At 47.8% G+C, this 12,889-nt stretch overlaps 1 protein-coding gene across 2 annotated transcripts in view; it reads right to left on the bottom strand.

The window, feature by feature from the left end:
• Nucleotides 1–11,675, bottom strand: part of SAMD5 (sterile alpha motif domain containing 5) — a 404,170-nt gene extending 392,495 nt beyond the window's left edge. For both annotated transcript variants that reach the window (XM_073219730.1, XM_037022013.2), the window contains exon 1: nucleotides 10,631–11,675. In XM_073219730.1, the coding sequence (XP_073075831.1) occupies nucleotides 10,631–11,074 (444 nt within the window). In that variant the 5' untranslated portion in view covers nucleotides 11,075–11,675. The remainder of the gene's footprint in view (nucleotides 1–10,630) is intronic.
• Nucleotides 11,676–12,889: the final 1,214 nt, after the last annotated feature.

The raw sequence follows: 12,889 nt of genomic DNA, 5'->3' as shown, positions 1-12,889 counted from the left end.
TTTAACATAGTACTGGAGGTCCTAGCCACGGCAATCAGACAAAACAAAGAAATACAAGGAAGCCAGATTGGTAAAGAAGAAGTTAAGCTGGCACTATTTGCAGATGATATGATACTGTACATAAAAAACCCTAAAGACTCCACTCCAAAACTACTAGAACTGATATTGGAATACAGCAAAGTTGCAGGATACAAAATTAACACACAGAAATCTGTAGCTTTCCTATACACTAACAATGAATCAATAGAAAGAGAAATCAGGAAAACAATTCCATTCACCATTGCATCAAAAAGAATAAAATACCTAGGAATAAACCTAACCAAAGAAGTGAAAGACTTATACTGTGAAAACTACAAGTCACTCTTAAGAGAAATTAAAGGGGACACTAATAAATGGAAACTCATCCCATGCTCATGGCTAGGAAGAATTAATATCATCAAAATGGCCATCCTGCCCAAAGCAATATACAGATTTGATGCAATCCCTATGAAACTACCAGCAACATTCTTCAATGAACTGGAACAAATAATTCAAAAATTCATATGGAAACACCAAAGACCCCGAATAGCCAAAGCAAACCTGAAAAAGAAGAATAAAGTAGGGGGATTCTCACTCCCCAACTTCAAGCACTACTACAAAGCCATAGTAATCAAGACAATTTGGTACTGGCACAAGAACAGAGCCACAGACCAGTGGAACAGATTAGAGACTCCAGACATTAACCCAAACATATATGGTCAATTAATATTTGATAAAGGAACCATAGACATACAATGGGGAAATGACAGTCTCTTCAACAGATGGTGCTGGCAAAACTGGACAGCTACATGTAAGAGAATGAAACTGGACCACTGTCTAACCCCATACACAGAAGTAAATTCAAAATGGATCAAAGACCTGAATGTAAGTCATGAAACCATTAAACTCTTGGAAAAAAACATAGGCAAAAACCTCTTAGACATAAACATGAGTGACCTCTTCTTGAACATATCTCCCCGGGCAAGGAAAACAACAGCAAAAATGAACAAGTGGGACTACATGAAGCTGAAAAGCTTCTGTACGGTGAAAGACACCATCAATAGAACAAAAAGGAACCCTACAGTATGGGAGAATATATTTGAAAATGACAGATCCGATAAAGGCTTGACGTCCAGAATATATAAAGAGCTCACACACCTCAACAAATAAAAAACAAATAACCCAATTAAAAAATAGGCAGAGGAACTGAACAGACAGTTCTCTAAAAAAGAAATACAGATGGCCAAGAGACACATGAAAAGATGCTCCACATCGCTAATTATCAGAGAAATGCAAATTAAAACTACAATGAGGTATCACCTCACACCAGTAAGGATAGCTGCCATCCAAAAGACAAACAACAACAAATGTTGGCGAGGCTGTGGAGAAAGGGGAACCCTCCTACACTGCTGGTGGGAATGTAAATTAGTTCAACCATTGTGGAAAGCAGTATGGAGGTTCATCAAAATGCTCAAAACAGACCTACCATTTGACCCAGGAATTCCACTCCTAGGAATTTACCCTAAGAACGCAGCAATCAAGTTTGAGAAAGACAGATGCACCCCTATGTTTATCGCAGCACTATTTACAATAGCCAAGAATTGGAAGCAACCTAAATGTCCATCGGTAGATGAATGGATAAAGAAGATGTGGTACATATACACAATGGAATACTACTCAGCCATAAGAAGAGGGCAAATCCTACCATTTGCAGCAACATGGATGGAGCTGGAGGGTATTATGCTCAGTGAAATAAGCCAAGTGGAGAAAGAGAAATACCAAATGATTTCACTCATCTGTAGAGTATAAGAACAAAGGAAAAACTGAAGGAACAAAACAGCAGCGGAATCACAGAACCCAAGAATGGACTAACAGGTACCAAAGGGAAAGGAACTGGGGAGGATGGGTGGGCACGGAGGGATAAGGGGGGGAAAGAAGAAGGAGGGTATTAAGATTAGCATGCATGGGGGAGGAGGGAGAAAGGGGAGGGTGGGCTGCACAGCACAGAGAGGACAAGTAGGGACTCTACAACATTTTGCTAAGCTGATGGACAGTAACCGTAATGTGGTTGTTAGGGGGGACCTGATATAGGGGAGAGCATAGTAAACATAGTACTCTTCATGTAAGTGCAGATTAAAGATTAAAAAAAAAAAAAGAAAGAATGAATGAAAAGGGGGATTACTCCTTGATAGGATAAAACTATTGGTAAATCAAAGATCAACGCATGCTTTAAATAGCCTTAATGTTGATCACTTAAAGGGTGTCAGATGATCAGCTATGGAGGTACTCTTTTCTGATAATATTCCTTTCTCTTAATAAAAAAAAAAAAAAGCAGTCCCTGTGTGCTGACCTCAAATGAGTTCTGCACAGTGGTATAGAGGGCATGTCAAAGTGTGGGCAAAGGGTCTGTTTGTTTCTATGCAGAAGATCAAGGCCTAGCTTGGATACCCAGAAAATGAACTAAGATACGATATGAGGAGGAGCTTCTGGCATCAGCACTCTCTGGAGGACTCGTGCCGGGGGATGATCATCAAAAAGCCTCCACAGGGATCCGCGCGATGCTGTGGTTGTGGCTGCGTCCACCCCACCGTTTCCTGGACTTGCCATTGGAATGAGGAGGGAGATGTCTAGGCTGGCATGTGCATACAGTGAGACAACGAATTTGACCAGGTCTGTACTGTTGGAACTCAACCAGGAGTTGGGAGGGGTGCAAGTTGTAGCACTCCAAAATCTTATGACTATAGACTATCTACGGTTAAAAGAACATATGGGATGTGAACAGATCCCAGAAATGGGCTGCTTTAATTTGTCTGATTTTTCTCAGACTGTTCAAGTACAGTAGGACAATATCCATCATATCATAGACAAATTTTCACAAATGCCTAGGGTGCCTAAATGGTTTTCTTGGCTTCACTGGAGATGGATGGTAATTATAGATTTGCTTTGTTTATGTCACCGTATTCCTATTATGTTAATATTTGTGTGCAAATTAGTTAGTAGTTTAAAACTTATACATACGTAAGCTACTCTACAAGAAGATATGTCAAAGAAATAATCAATCCTCCCATGTTTTCTTCCATATGCTACCTGTAGCTTTTCTTCTTCCTTCCTAATTACAACCCTCAAATAGAATTCGTGCCTCATATCGAACTTACCGAGTATCGTAATTCCTCCAGGTGGTAAAGATACCTCAAGACAAGTGCTGGGCATAGAAGCCACAGGGCATAAATATGCAAAGAAGTAAAAAGCTAACCTTTTCAAACAATATGGCTTCTCTCTCACTTACCAACTTTACATTTCCCTGTATGGCCCCGGAAGATGACTGGTTAGCCAGAGACGGGTAAGATTCCTCAAGGGAGGAACAACCTAAGACAGGCACAGTCGCAGGGGGGCCATCAGGTGAGAAATTGGGGATCAACAGAGGTGAGGCTCAGAACCTCACCCCCCCTGCTTTGAGAGAAATCTTCTGCATCCGTGGATGTTTTGCTGCCCTTGTCTAGCTTGGATTAATACTTAGTCCATAGGCACACACCTGATCATCTACATTTGCCCTCTTACAGCACTAAACTATGTTTTCTACCTTTATCTTGCATCTACCTACCACTTCAGCATTTTATTAAAAATAAAAATAATAATAATAATAAAGGGAGAAATGTGGGATCCACATATAAATCAAGTATAAAAATCAAACGAATATTCATATTTGACCTGATTGTTTATAGTTCATAATGCGTGATCAAAACCGAAAGTTTCTGTGATGAATGCCCTTGTACTGTTCACCATGTAAGAATTTATTCACTATGTAAGAATTCGTTCACCATGTAAGAACTTGTTCGTTATGCTTCAGAAGATTGGAGACTGACGAGAATTAGGCTTGAGATGGATTAATGATTGTACATTGAGCATTGACCCCCCTATACTGAATTTTATTGTTGTTAACAACCATTTGATCAATAAATATGAGAGATGCCCTCTCAAAAAAAAAATTTAATGAGTAAACATTTTTATTTTGAATTTTATCACTGGTAATCTCTATTCAACTTTTGACCAAAGTTGGTGCTTTTTAACATTTGAGATAAACACAAGTGCAAAATTTGCCAACCCTTGGCATTTGTAGAATAATATTCAACTTCTATATGACACAACAACTACACATCAGACACTGGGTCAGGCCCTCCACATACAGATCCATTAAACTGTGAGCTAGGAGCACATCTGGTTCACCGCTGTAATCGTAGAGCCCGGCTGCTGGAGGAGGTCATCAGAGCACGTGAGAGCTGGGCCAGGGCAATCAGAGGCTCATACCCCCAGCCCTGTCCTCGGGATGTATGTTCTGCCCACTGCTCCTCCAACTGGGTGGGCGTCACTTCAAGAACACAGCCTTGAGAGGGTAATGTATTACTGAGACCTTCTGGACAGTGTACGTCAGAACCCAGTGAAGGCCTCTGTATAACTGATGAGATTCAGGTGGGTGGGTGCAGTGATCTACGTCTTGCAGCCTGAGACAAGCCTCGTATGTAAGTTCCCTTATGAAACCTACATGCTGCCCTCCTGGAGTGTCCAGGCCCTCTCTGGGTCTCAGCCTGCCCTCTGAGTACAGGGGTCAGTTCAGAATTTCACCCAGGGAACTCTGAAGGGTGCAAACCAATGCTGGCACATGGTACCTGCTTGATATTTGTTAAACATACAGATGGACAGCTGGCTGGCCAAAGGCAGTGAACTATAAGGAGCAGGAGTAAAGAGGCAGTCACCTCCCCACCCCTCTTTCTGCCATGTTCCAGTTGGGGACTGAAGGCAAAAAGCCTAGAAGGACCCTCACCAAATCAGTCTGAGGAGACCTGAGCTGGGAAAAGTGCACTATGCCATCTTCTAGTCTGTCTCCGCTAACTTCACAGGAATTCCTGGGAGGGAGGAAAATTTAATGTCATTTCACCTTCTGCAAGGACCTAAGGCAAAACTCCAAAGGACACAGCTTATCTTTGCCAACCTCTCTTTTTCCTTTAAATATTTCTGTATCCTCCACCTGGCCTGAGACACAGAAGGCCTCATGCCAGCTCTGTCTCCCCAAATTCCTGCATCCTAGGCCATCTCTCTGAAACATCTATTAACAGCCCTATTACCATGGGAGTCTTATTACTTAATTAAATTCATACTGAGGTGTGAACGAAGCTTAACACTCCTCCAGCATTATCCAATAATGTTATACTAACTCAGTTTTAATTGGTAGTGTGTGGCAAAGGATATTTTTCAGGTGAAGAAGTCGAGAAGCCTACCCCATCCATGCTACTCTAAGGCCTGCCTTCTGCTTTTCCAGGTCTGCAGAAAACAGAGTACCTTCCCAGCTCCAAACCACTTGCACCCACCACAACCCTCATTTGTGAACTTTACCAAACATAAAACATCACACAGAGCCTGTAAGCTGCAGATATATATATGAATGTGGTGAGGGTATACCTTCTATATATGTTTATTTATACAGATCCTATAAATACTGTTGTGTAGTGTTATATTTAGGCACAGCTACAAACACCAGCTTGTAACACTGGATATTTACTTATTAACACCACCTCCATAAACCTCTAATCCCTCCATCTCCCCCTCAGTGGTATCAGATGGTCAGAGAGCTGAGGACTCTTCAATGTCACCCCCACGAGGTTCCAGTTTCTTCACCCACCCTTCCTCCGCTCCCCTCTACAGTGGAGGGCACTCTTCTCCCAAGGGAAGTGAATCCACCTTTCTCTCCCAGAGCTCAGGGCATGAATCCCTCCCACCTCCTCCCGGACCTTGAGCTCTTGAGTTTTCTTCTTTCCCCCATATCTTTACCGTCTCTCTTTTCTCTGGCTCCAGTTTCTTGTGTCCTTAAAAAAACCCAAACTCACAAGTCCCTTCCTTTGACACAGTCTCCTCTCTGCCTCTTGCTATAGATTTAGTTCTACCTTCTTGGCTAAACCTCATTAAAGAATTATCTGTGGCCCTTCCAGACAATGGCATATTATTTGGCACTAAAAAATAATGAGCTACCATACCATGAAAAGGAACTTCAAATGCATATTATTAAGTGAAAAAAGCCAATCTGAAAGGGCTACATACTGTATCCTGCCAACTGTAGAATATTCTAGAAAAGACAAAACCATGAAAGGAGTAAAAATATCAGTGGTCACCAGGGGATAAAATGGAATAGGTGGAAGAGAAGGATTCTAGGGCAGTGAAAACACTTTGTATGAAACTAGGATGATAGATACAAGTCGTTGTATATTTGTCCAAACCTGTAGAAAGTACAACAGCAGGAGTGACCCCTCACAGAAGCTATGGGCTTTGGGTGATTATCATGGGATCACATAGGGTGTTCAGTTGTAACAAGAGTACCACTCTGATGGGGGTTGTTGATAATGGGGAAAGCTATGCACATGTTGACGAGGTCTGTAGGAAATCTCTGTACCTTCATCTCAATGTTGATGTGAACCTGAAACTGCTCTAAAAAAAGTTATCTATGCTCCTTACCTCCACTTCCTCTCATATTGGTCCCATCACCTAAACTTGCTATTTCAGAGGTCCCTAGAGGTGTGGCTGTTACCTTCCCAGGATACACTGTAGTTCTTGTCCTGCTTGACCACTAGCTGACCACCTTCCAGTCCCTCCAGTTTCCTTCCACTGGTTTCCAGAACACCACTTCCTATCTCTCTGTTCCCTTGCCAGCCCCCCTCAGAGCTTCTTCTTCCTCTGTCCATCTCCTAAATCTCATCGTTCCCCAGGGTTCCGTCCCTTCTCTCTTCTGCATCTACAAATTCATGGCTTCAGTGTGCTGACAACCCCTAAATCTTTAACTTTTGCCCCTGGTCTCTCTTCTGCTCCACAGCCATATTTCCTACTGCCAACTAGACAACTATGTTGGACATTCCAAAGGAATCTGACCCTCCGTATGTTTAAACCTGAAGGCAACATCTGTTTCCCCAAACCTGCTCTTCTCCTGGGCCCCCTACCCCAGGGAATGGCATCACAATCCTAGACCAGAAACCTGCCTGCCATCCCTACGTCTGTCCCTTACCCCTGTCATCCAAACATCATGTTCTGTCAGTTCTATCTCTCAACGACCTCCACTGCACCTCCCCCACTGTCACTCCGCAGTCCAGGCCACCAGCAAATCTCTCCAGACATTGCAGCAACATCTGAATTGTTTACCCTGCCACTGGTTAGGGTCCATTGATCACTTTCCCTGGAAATACACTCCAAACTCCTAAATATGACTTCAAGGCCATCTAGGACCAGCCACTGCCTGTCTGTCCACTGCTTGCCACTTCCTCCAAGCATTCTGTGGTGCAGCCAGATGGAATTCCTTTAAATGCCTGTTACCCGGTTGCATGCTCAATTTCCTCCCTTTCTGGCCTTCATACATGCTGTTCTCTATTCCCCTACGGAGCCTCCTCTTCTTCAGGCTAATCCCTCCCAACCTCCAGTTCTCTGACCCAGCACAGATTCTGGAAAGCCTGTCATGACCCCACCTCCCTGCACACCGTATTGGATACACTAGTCCCTGCCATCATGTGCTCTCCATCAACCCGTCACCACGCTCCAGCATCACTGTTCATTCCATTTCATGTCCTGTGGGCTAGACCCCCAAGTCCCTTGAGGGGGCGGGGCCTCAGCATCCTGCTAGCCACAGCAACCTGGAGTCCAGCAGAAGGCTTGGCAGGGAGAAGCTTGGTAAATCACTGGCATCATGTGTATAAAGTTTTATCTAATCCCTACTTTGTGAAAACATGTCCCCATTTCACTAAGGTAGAAATCCCAGCAGTCGGAGAAGCTCTTAGCAGAAGAGGGATTCATCCAATGTTTCTTAATTTCAAGAAGTGCTCTTTCCAAGTTCCTGGTTTTCTAAAGCTACAGACTTGCCTTGGGAAACAAAAAGAAACTTACTTTTTACGAACCTAAGAGGGTAAAGTGGCAACTGGTGATAAGGATTCATCAACACAACACTGCAGCCAGCACCTGGCAACAGAACTGTTACTACAGTAAACCCTACAATCCTTCCAGGTGATTCGCAACAGGAACTGTTACTACAGTAAACCCTACAATCCTTCCAGGTGATTCTTGGGAAAATTCCTCAACTGACTTTTCTCTTTATAGAATTTCTATTCCTGCCCTGATCACCCTTGGCATAATCTACTCTTGAGCCATCCACTGTTCTCATCAAAACACACACACACAAAAAAAACCCACAGGGATCACAGTGCAGATAACCATAAAGGAAATGTCAGGTATCTCTGACAGGCAGAATTCCAAATGTGCGCAATGAACACTACACATTCTGATCATGGCAGAGCCCAGGAATCTGGAGAAATCATATGTGGGTCACATTTTAAAGAAACAGTCTAAGCACTATTTGCAAAAAACAAACTGCATCAGAAAACAAGTTCTTAAATAATTTAAAATCTAAAACTTAATAGGCAACACACATGTAAGCCACAAACTCAGAGTGGCCAACATCATATGGCACTACACACTTGTATGCTTGGTGTGGGGTAGACTTCTTGCCCCACTATGTTTTCATCAGTTCTAGAAAGAGAATTAAATGGATAGAAAGTGAATGGGGGTATATGTTTATTATCAGACATTATTGTTAAGGGACACAGAAATTGACTGAAATAATTATTTATATGGGAAGTAAATAGTATGACAACGCAAGGTGAAATTTTCTTCTATAAACTGCACGTACTCAACTGCACTATCATGTCACACATTGATCTAGGCAGGAGTACACAGTCCACAGCCTACACCCAGACATTTCATGTCCTTAATCTCCTGTAAGTGGAAGAGGAATCCTTTTCAGCTTCTAAGTTTGAAAGCGAGGCCTATCTTTTTAAGCATTTCCGCACATGCCTCTCACCTGCAGCCCACACTCTCCTCTGCCCTCTCAGCCCCTTGCACAGCTCTTTTCCTGAAGAATAAGCAGGCCCTATGGACACACCTTGTTCTCTACATCTCCTTCTGTCCAGGACTTGACATGTGCCCTCTCCATGTGCCTAGATGCTCACATTCTCAGCACAAGCCCAGCTCCCTTTGAAATGTAAACCACAAAGCCCAGCTGGCCTGGAACTCCTCTGACCTGCTGTCTTGAGGAAGAGCCTTATACTGATGGTTGAGTCCCTCTATCCATACTAGGCATAAGTCTACCTGCCTGGAAAAACAGCTCTCTCCTCTCCATTCCCGTTTTGAGCAAACATCAGTGACTTGAATATGTGCTCAAATGGAGGCAAGCCGTCCTCCAGACCTGTCCTCTTCAGTTTGCATAAAACTACTCTCAAGCAGGGTATCTGAATTGCCTATCTTTCCTGCAACGTATGGATAACATTAAACCTTTGTTCCCATCTACCCTAGATATCATCTACTTTTCACAAAGTTTTCACTTGAACACCCTTAAATCCAGATATTACGACCTTTACTTAAGACTATAAAACAATGCGGTTGCCCAAGATGAGCACAAAACATTTTAAATTATCCCCGTTTCCCTGTCAGGGTGCTGTATTTACCACCAACCCCTACCGCCCCGCAGCGGCCGCCTTCTTTGTCGTCATTTTCCTGGGGCTTCTGTGTATCTTGATTTTCCAGCTGAGGCGCTGAATTTCCTGGGTAACTCCAGGCAGGCTTGAGGAACACCTGTGCTGACTATTTTACCCTCTACCTGGATGGCTGCAAAAACCTGAATCGAACAGACTTGGCTGGAGGCGGGGGCTTTTGAATGAAATAAGATTTTCTTTTAAGTAATTATTCAATGCCCAAGTCCACATTTCGGCCTTCCACAGAGCAGCTGCCATATTCCCGGCTGCTTCCCTGAGGCTCCATCCCCAGGAAACTCCTCACTGACTGACTGACTCCTCTGCGTTGTGTCCTCCTCTCAGGTTTTCTACAAGTCCTGCCTGTGCCTCTTCATCTCATCTGGGTTAATGGTGCCCAGCACAGGTCTCCACAGCCCATCCTCAATGGCCCCATTATCTACGGTGTCTTTAGCACCGATGAACTCCTAGAAACTTAAGCTGGAGGACTCATCCCAATGGGACTGACATGCGTCTTGTTAACTTTCTCTCAGAATGTTCACGTCAGTGGTTCACTTTTCAAATTTGCATCAGTGCTGAGATTTAAACTTTATGGAATTGAGCAACGAGCGTGATGTTACACTCTTGAAAGAAAAGAGCTCGCCCATTTCCCTTGGGAGTTTCTCAAAAAAAAAAAAAGTGAGAAAAAGGAAGGGGAGAAAACAAGGGAGGTATTAACCATTCTTCGGGTACCCTGTACAACCACGCACTACCCTTTGCTCCTGGAGAAAGCGCCGCGCTTACGGTTCCTGACAGGTGAGCCTCGAAGACCACCCCGAGACCCGTGGCTTAGCATTAACATAACATCCACGTGGGGTGAGGGACCACAGCACCGCTGGTGACACCGGGAAGGGAAGAATAAGAGCGAGTACAGGAAGAACGTAGAAGAGAAGCCCCGAACCCACCGCACTTCGCCTCCGGGTGGCCACCGGCACCAGCTGCCAAGCCTGGGCAGAAGCGGCTGGGCGGGGTCTCCTCCCGCCGCGCGGGGCCCCCGCGCCGCCCGGGCGGCGCCCCCTTACCTTGCGGGAGTACGGGGGCTTGCTCAGGTGGATGCCGTCGCGGACGAGCTTATCCCGGATCATGATCTTCAGCTTCAGTTTGGGGTAGCTCACCAGCTCCCTGCTGCGGGCGGCGGTCTGGCAGCGGGGGTCCCCGCGGGGGCCCTGGGCAGGGCCGCCGCGCGGCTCCCCCCGGCGGCCGGTGGGGAAGGCGGGCGCGGGTGGCGGCTGCGGCTCGAGCGTGAAGTAGAGGCCGGCGGCGGCGGCGTCCTGCTCCCTCAGCCGGCGCACGGCGTCCAGGATGCGGCGGCGGTGCGCGGGCGCCAGCACCCCGATGGCGTCCAGGTCGGGGTCCCCGATCTGCTTGCACACCTCCAGGTCATCGTAGCCGTTATCCACGAAGGACTCCGCGTACTGAGGGAGCTGCAGCGCTCTGAGCCACTCGTAGACTATGTTGGTGCACATGGTGGGACCGGAGCCCCGCCGGCAAACACTGTCCCAGTGCCGAGCGGCACCAGTTCTTGGAACTTTTAATCCTTTCCTCCGAGGGGAGGAAAAAATCGCAGCAAAGTTTTCCTTTTAGAGGAAAGGATGGGGTCAGAGACGGAGAGCCATTAGAAGCAGCCTGGGAGGGAGGCGCGTAAAAGCGGCCAAGTGAATTCCCAAGGCAGCCTAGGCTCGCAGGCGCGGGCGGCTCGGCGAGCAGCTCCTCGCCGCCCCTGGAAGCGCCGCCGCCGCCGCGGGGAGGGGCGCGCGAGGGGGCGGGGCTGGCACACCCTCGGCCCGGCGCGCGGTCAGCGGCGCGCCGAGCCGCCGCGGAGCCTCCCTAGCGCCGAGCGGCCCGGGGCTGCGCGCAGCATCTCGGCTTCGGGCTTCCGCCTTCGGTGTCTGCACGCGCGCCCGGCCCTGGGGAGGCGGCTCCTTAGAACAGACCTGCGGCCGCCCCGGAGCGCCCGGTCTCTGCGAGGGCGAGTCCCGGAGAGGGGTGTCTGCTAAGCTGCCAGGCCCTCGCGGCTGCCTCGTTTGCTTTTTACATTTCTATCCATGTGATTGCTGTAGCCCGTGGCCATCTCCGCGCTCACTTCCTCCAGAGCCTCTCACTCCAGCCTGATTCCAGGCTGCGCGCCGGTGAGCCGCCCAAGGGCACGTCCCCGCCACCCCACCGGGCTGGGCGCGGCTGTGAGGCCAGGTTTCCCTTCTTTTCCAGTCCACGTTGCATTCCCCTTCCTCGGAGCTCGGCGGTCTGGCTTCCTCCGTGGACTCACGCTCAGCGCCCAGAGCGGCGGCGCTTTGGCCAGGCTAAAAGTGGGCGCGACGTGGGGACCGCCCGCGGCCGGCCGGCGCTGCGTGAGTCCCCTTCTCGCTGCAGCCGGGCACGCTGGGTGGTGGGAGAGGCTGGTGCCTCTGCCTGGCTCTCCCTGCTTAGGCCCCGGGGGCTGCGAAAGTTTGGCATGGGTTGTTTTCCTCTGGGCTGGCTCGTTTCGCAGGGCCCCCGCCCTGCTTCTGCCGGGTCCTCTCACCCTCGCCTCCGCTGTGCTGACTTTCCGGCACCCCCGTCGCCCTGCATTACGCCGTAGCTCTCAGGGTGGTTCGGCCCACCGGGGACGCTTCCAGGCGTTCAGTCCTGGAGCCTGGGGAGCAGAGCTCACTCCTCCCGCCCGGGATCGCGTGGACATCGATACCTCAGCACCCAGCTCGCGTTACAGGAGGCGCTTGCATATCTCCGCCCACCGCACTTTCTAGGGAATAACAAAATCCACCGAGTTTCCCTATCGGGCCCAAAGCCTGACCAAGCGCCTCGGGGTGGGGACCCGAGCAGCAGGTGTAACAGAGCGAGGACCTCGCCTAAGTTTCCCTAAGTATCTGACCTTTTTGGGGCTAGGAGAATTTTGGTCGAGGTACTCGGTGGGGCAGGTTCACTCTCTCCTCCCTTTTGGCAGAAATGCGACTCAACTTCGCACCTGCGCCGCATCAGGACCTGAACTGGACACTTTTTCTTAGAGAGTCCCGTGGGGAGTGCCAGTCTCTGGCCCCGACCTTGGAAGTGAAGAGCTAACGATTTCGGAGTCGTTTCCACACCTGTGCGTTGGCCTTTGGGAGTGGGGTTCCTCTCCCTAAAATCAGAAGAGCTTACCCCTTTCAGGACACAGACTCCTTAAAGAATCAGACGACAGCTATGGTTTTTTTGCCGCCACCCCCACACGCCCACCCAGGAAAGAAAAACACCCGACGTAGGCGTCCAAACATTCCCTATTGCTGGTAGGTAGCGGGAGGAGGTGT

This window comes from Manis javanica, chromosome 13 (assembly GCF_040802235.1).
Source record: "Manis javanica isolate MJ-LG chromosome 13, MJ_LKY, whole genome shotgun sequence".
Taxonomy (NCBI): domain Eukaryota; kingdom Metazoa; phylum Chordata; class Mammalia; order Pholidota; family Manidae; genus Manis; species Manis javanica.
This window is presented reverse-complemented; position numbering and strand designations above follow the sequence as displayed.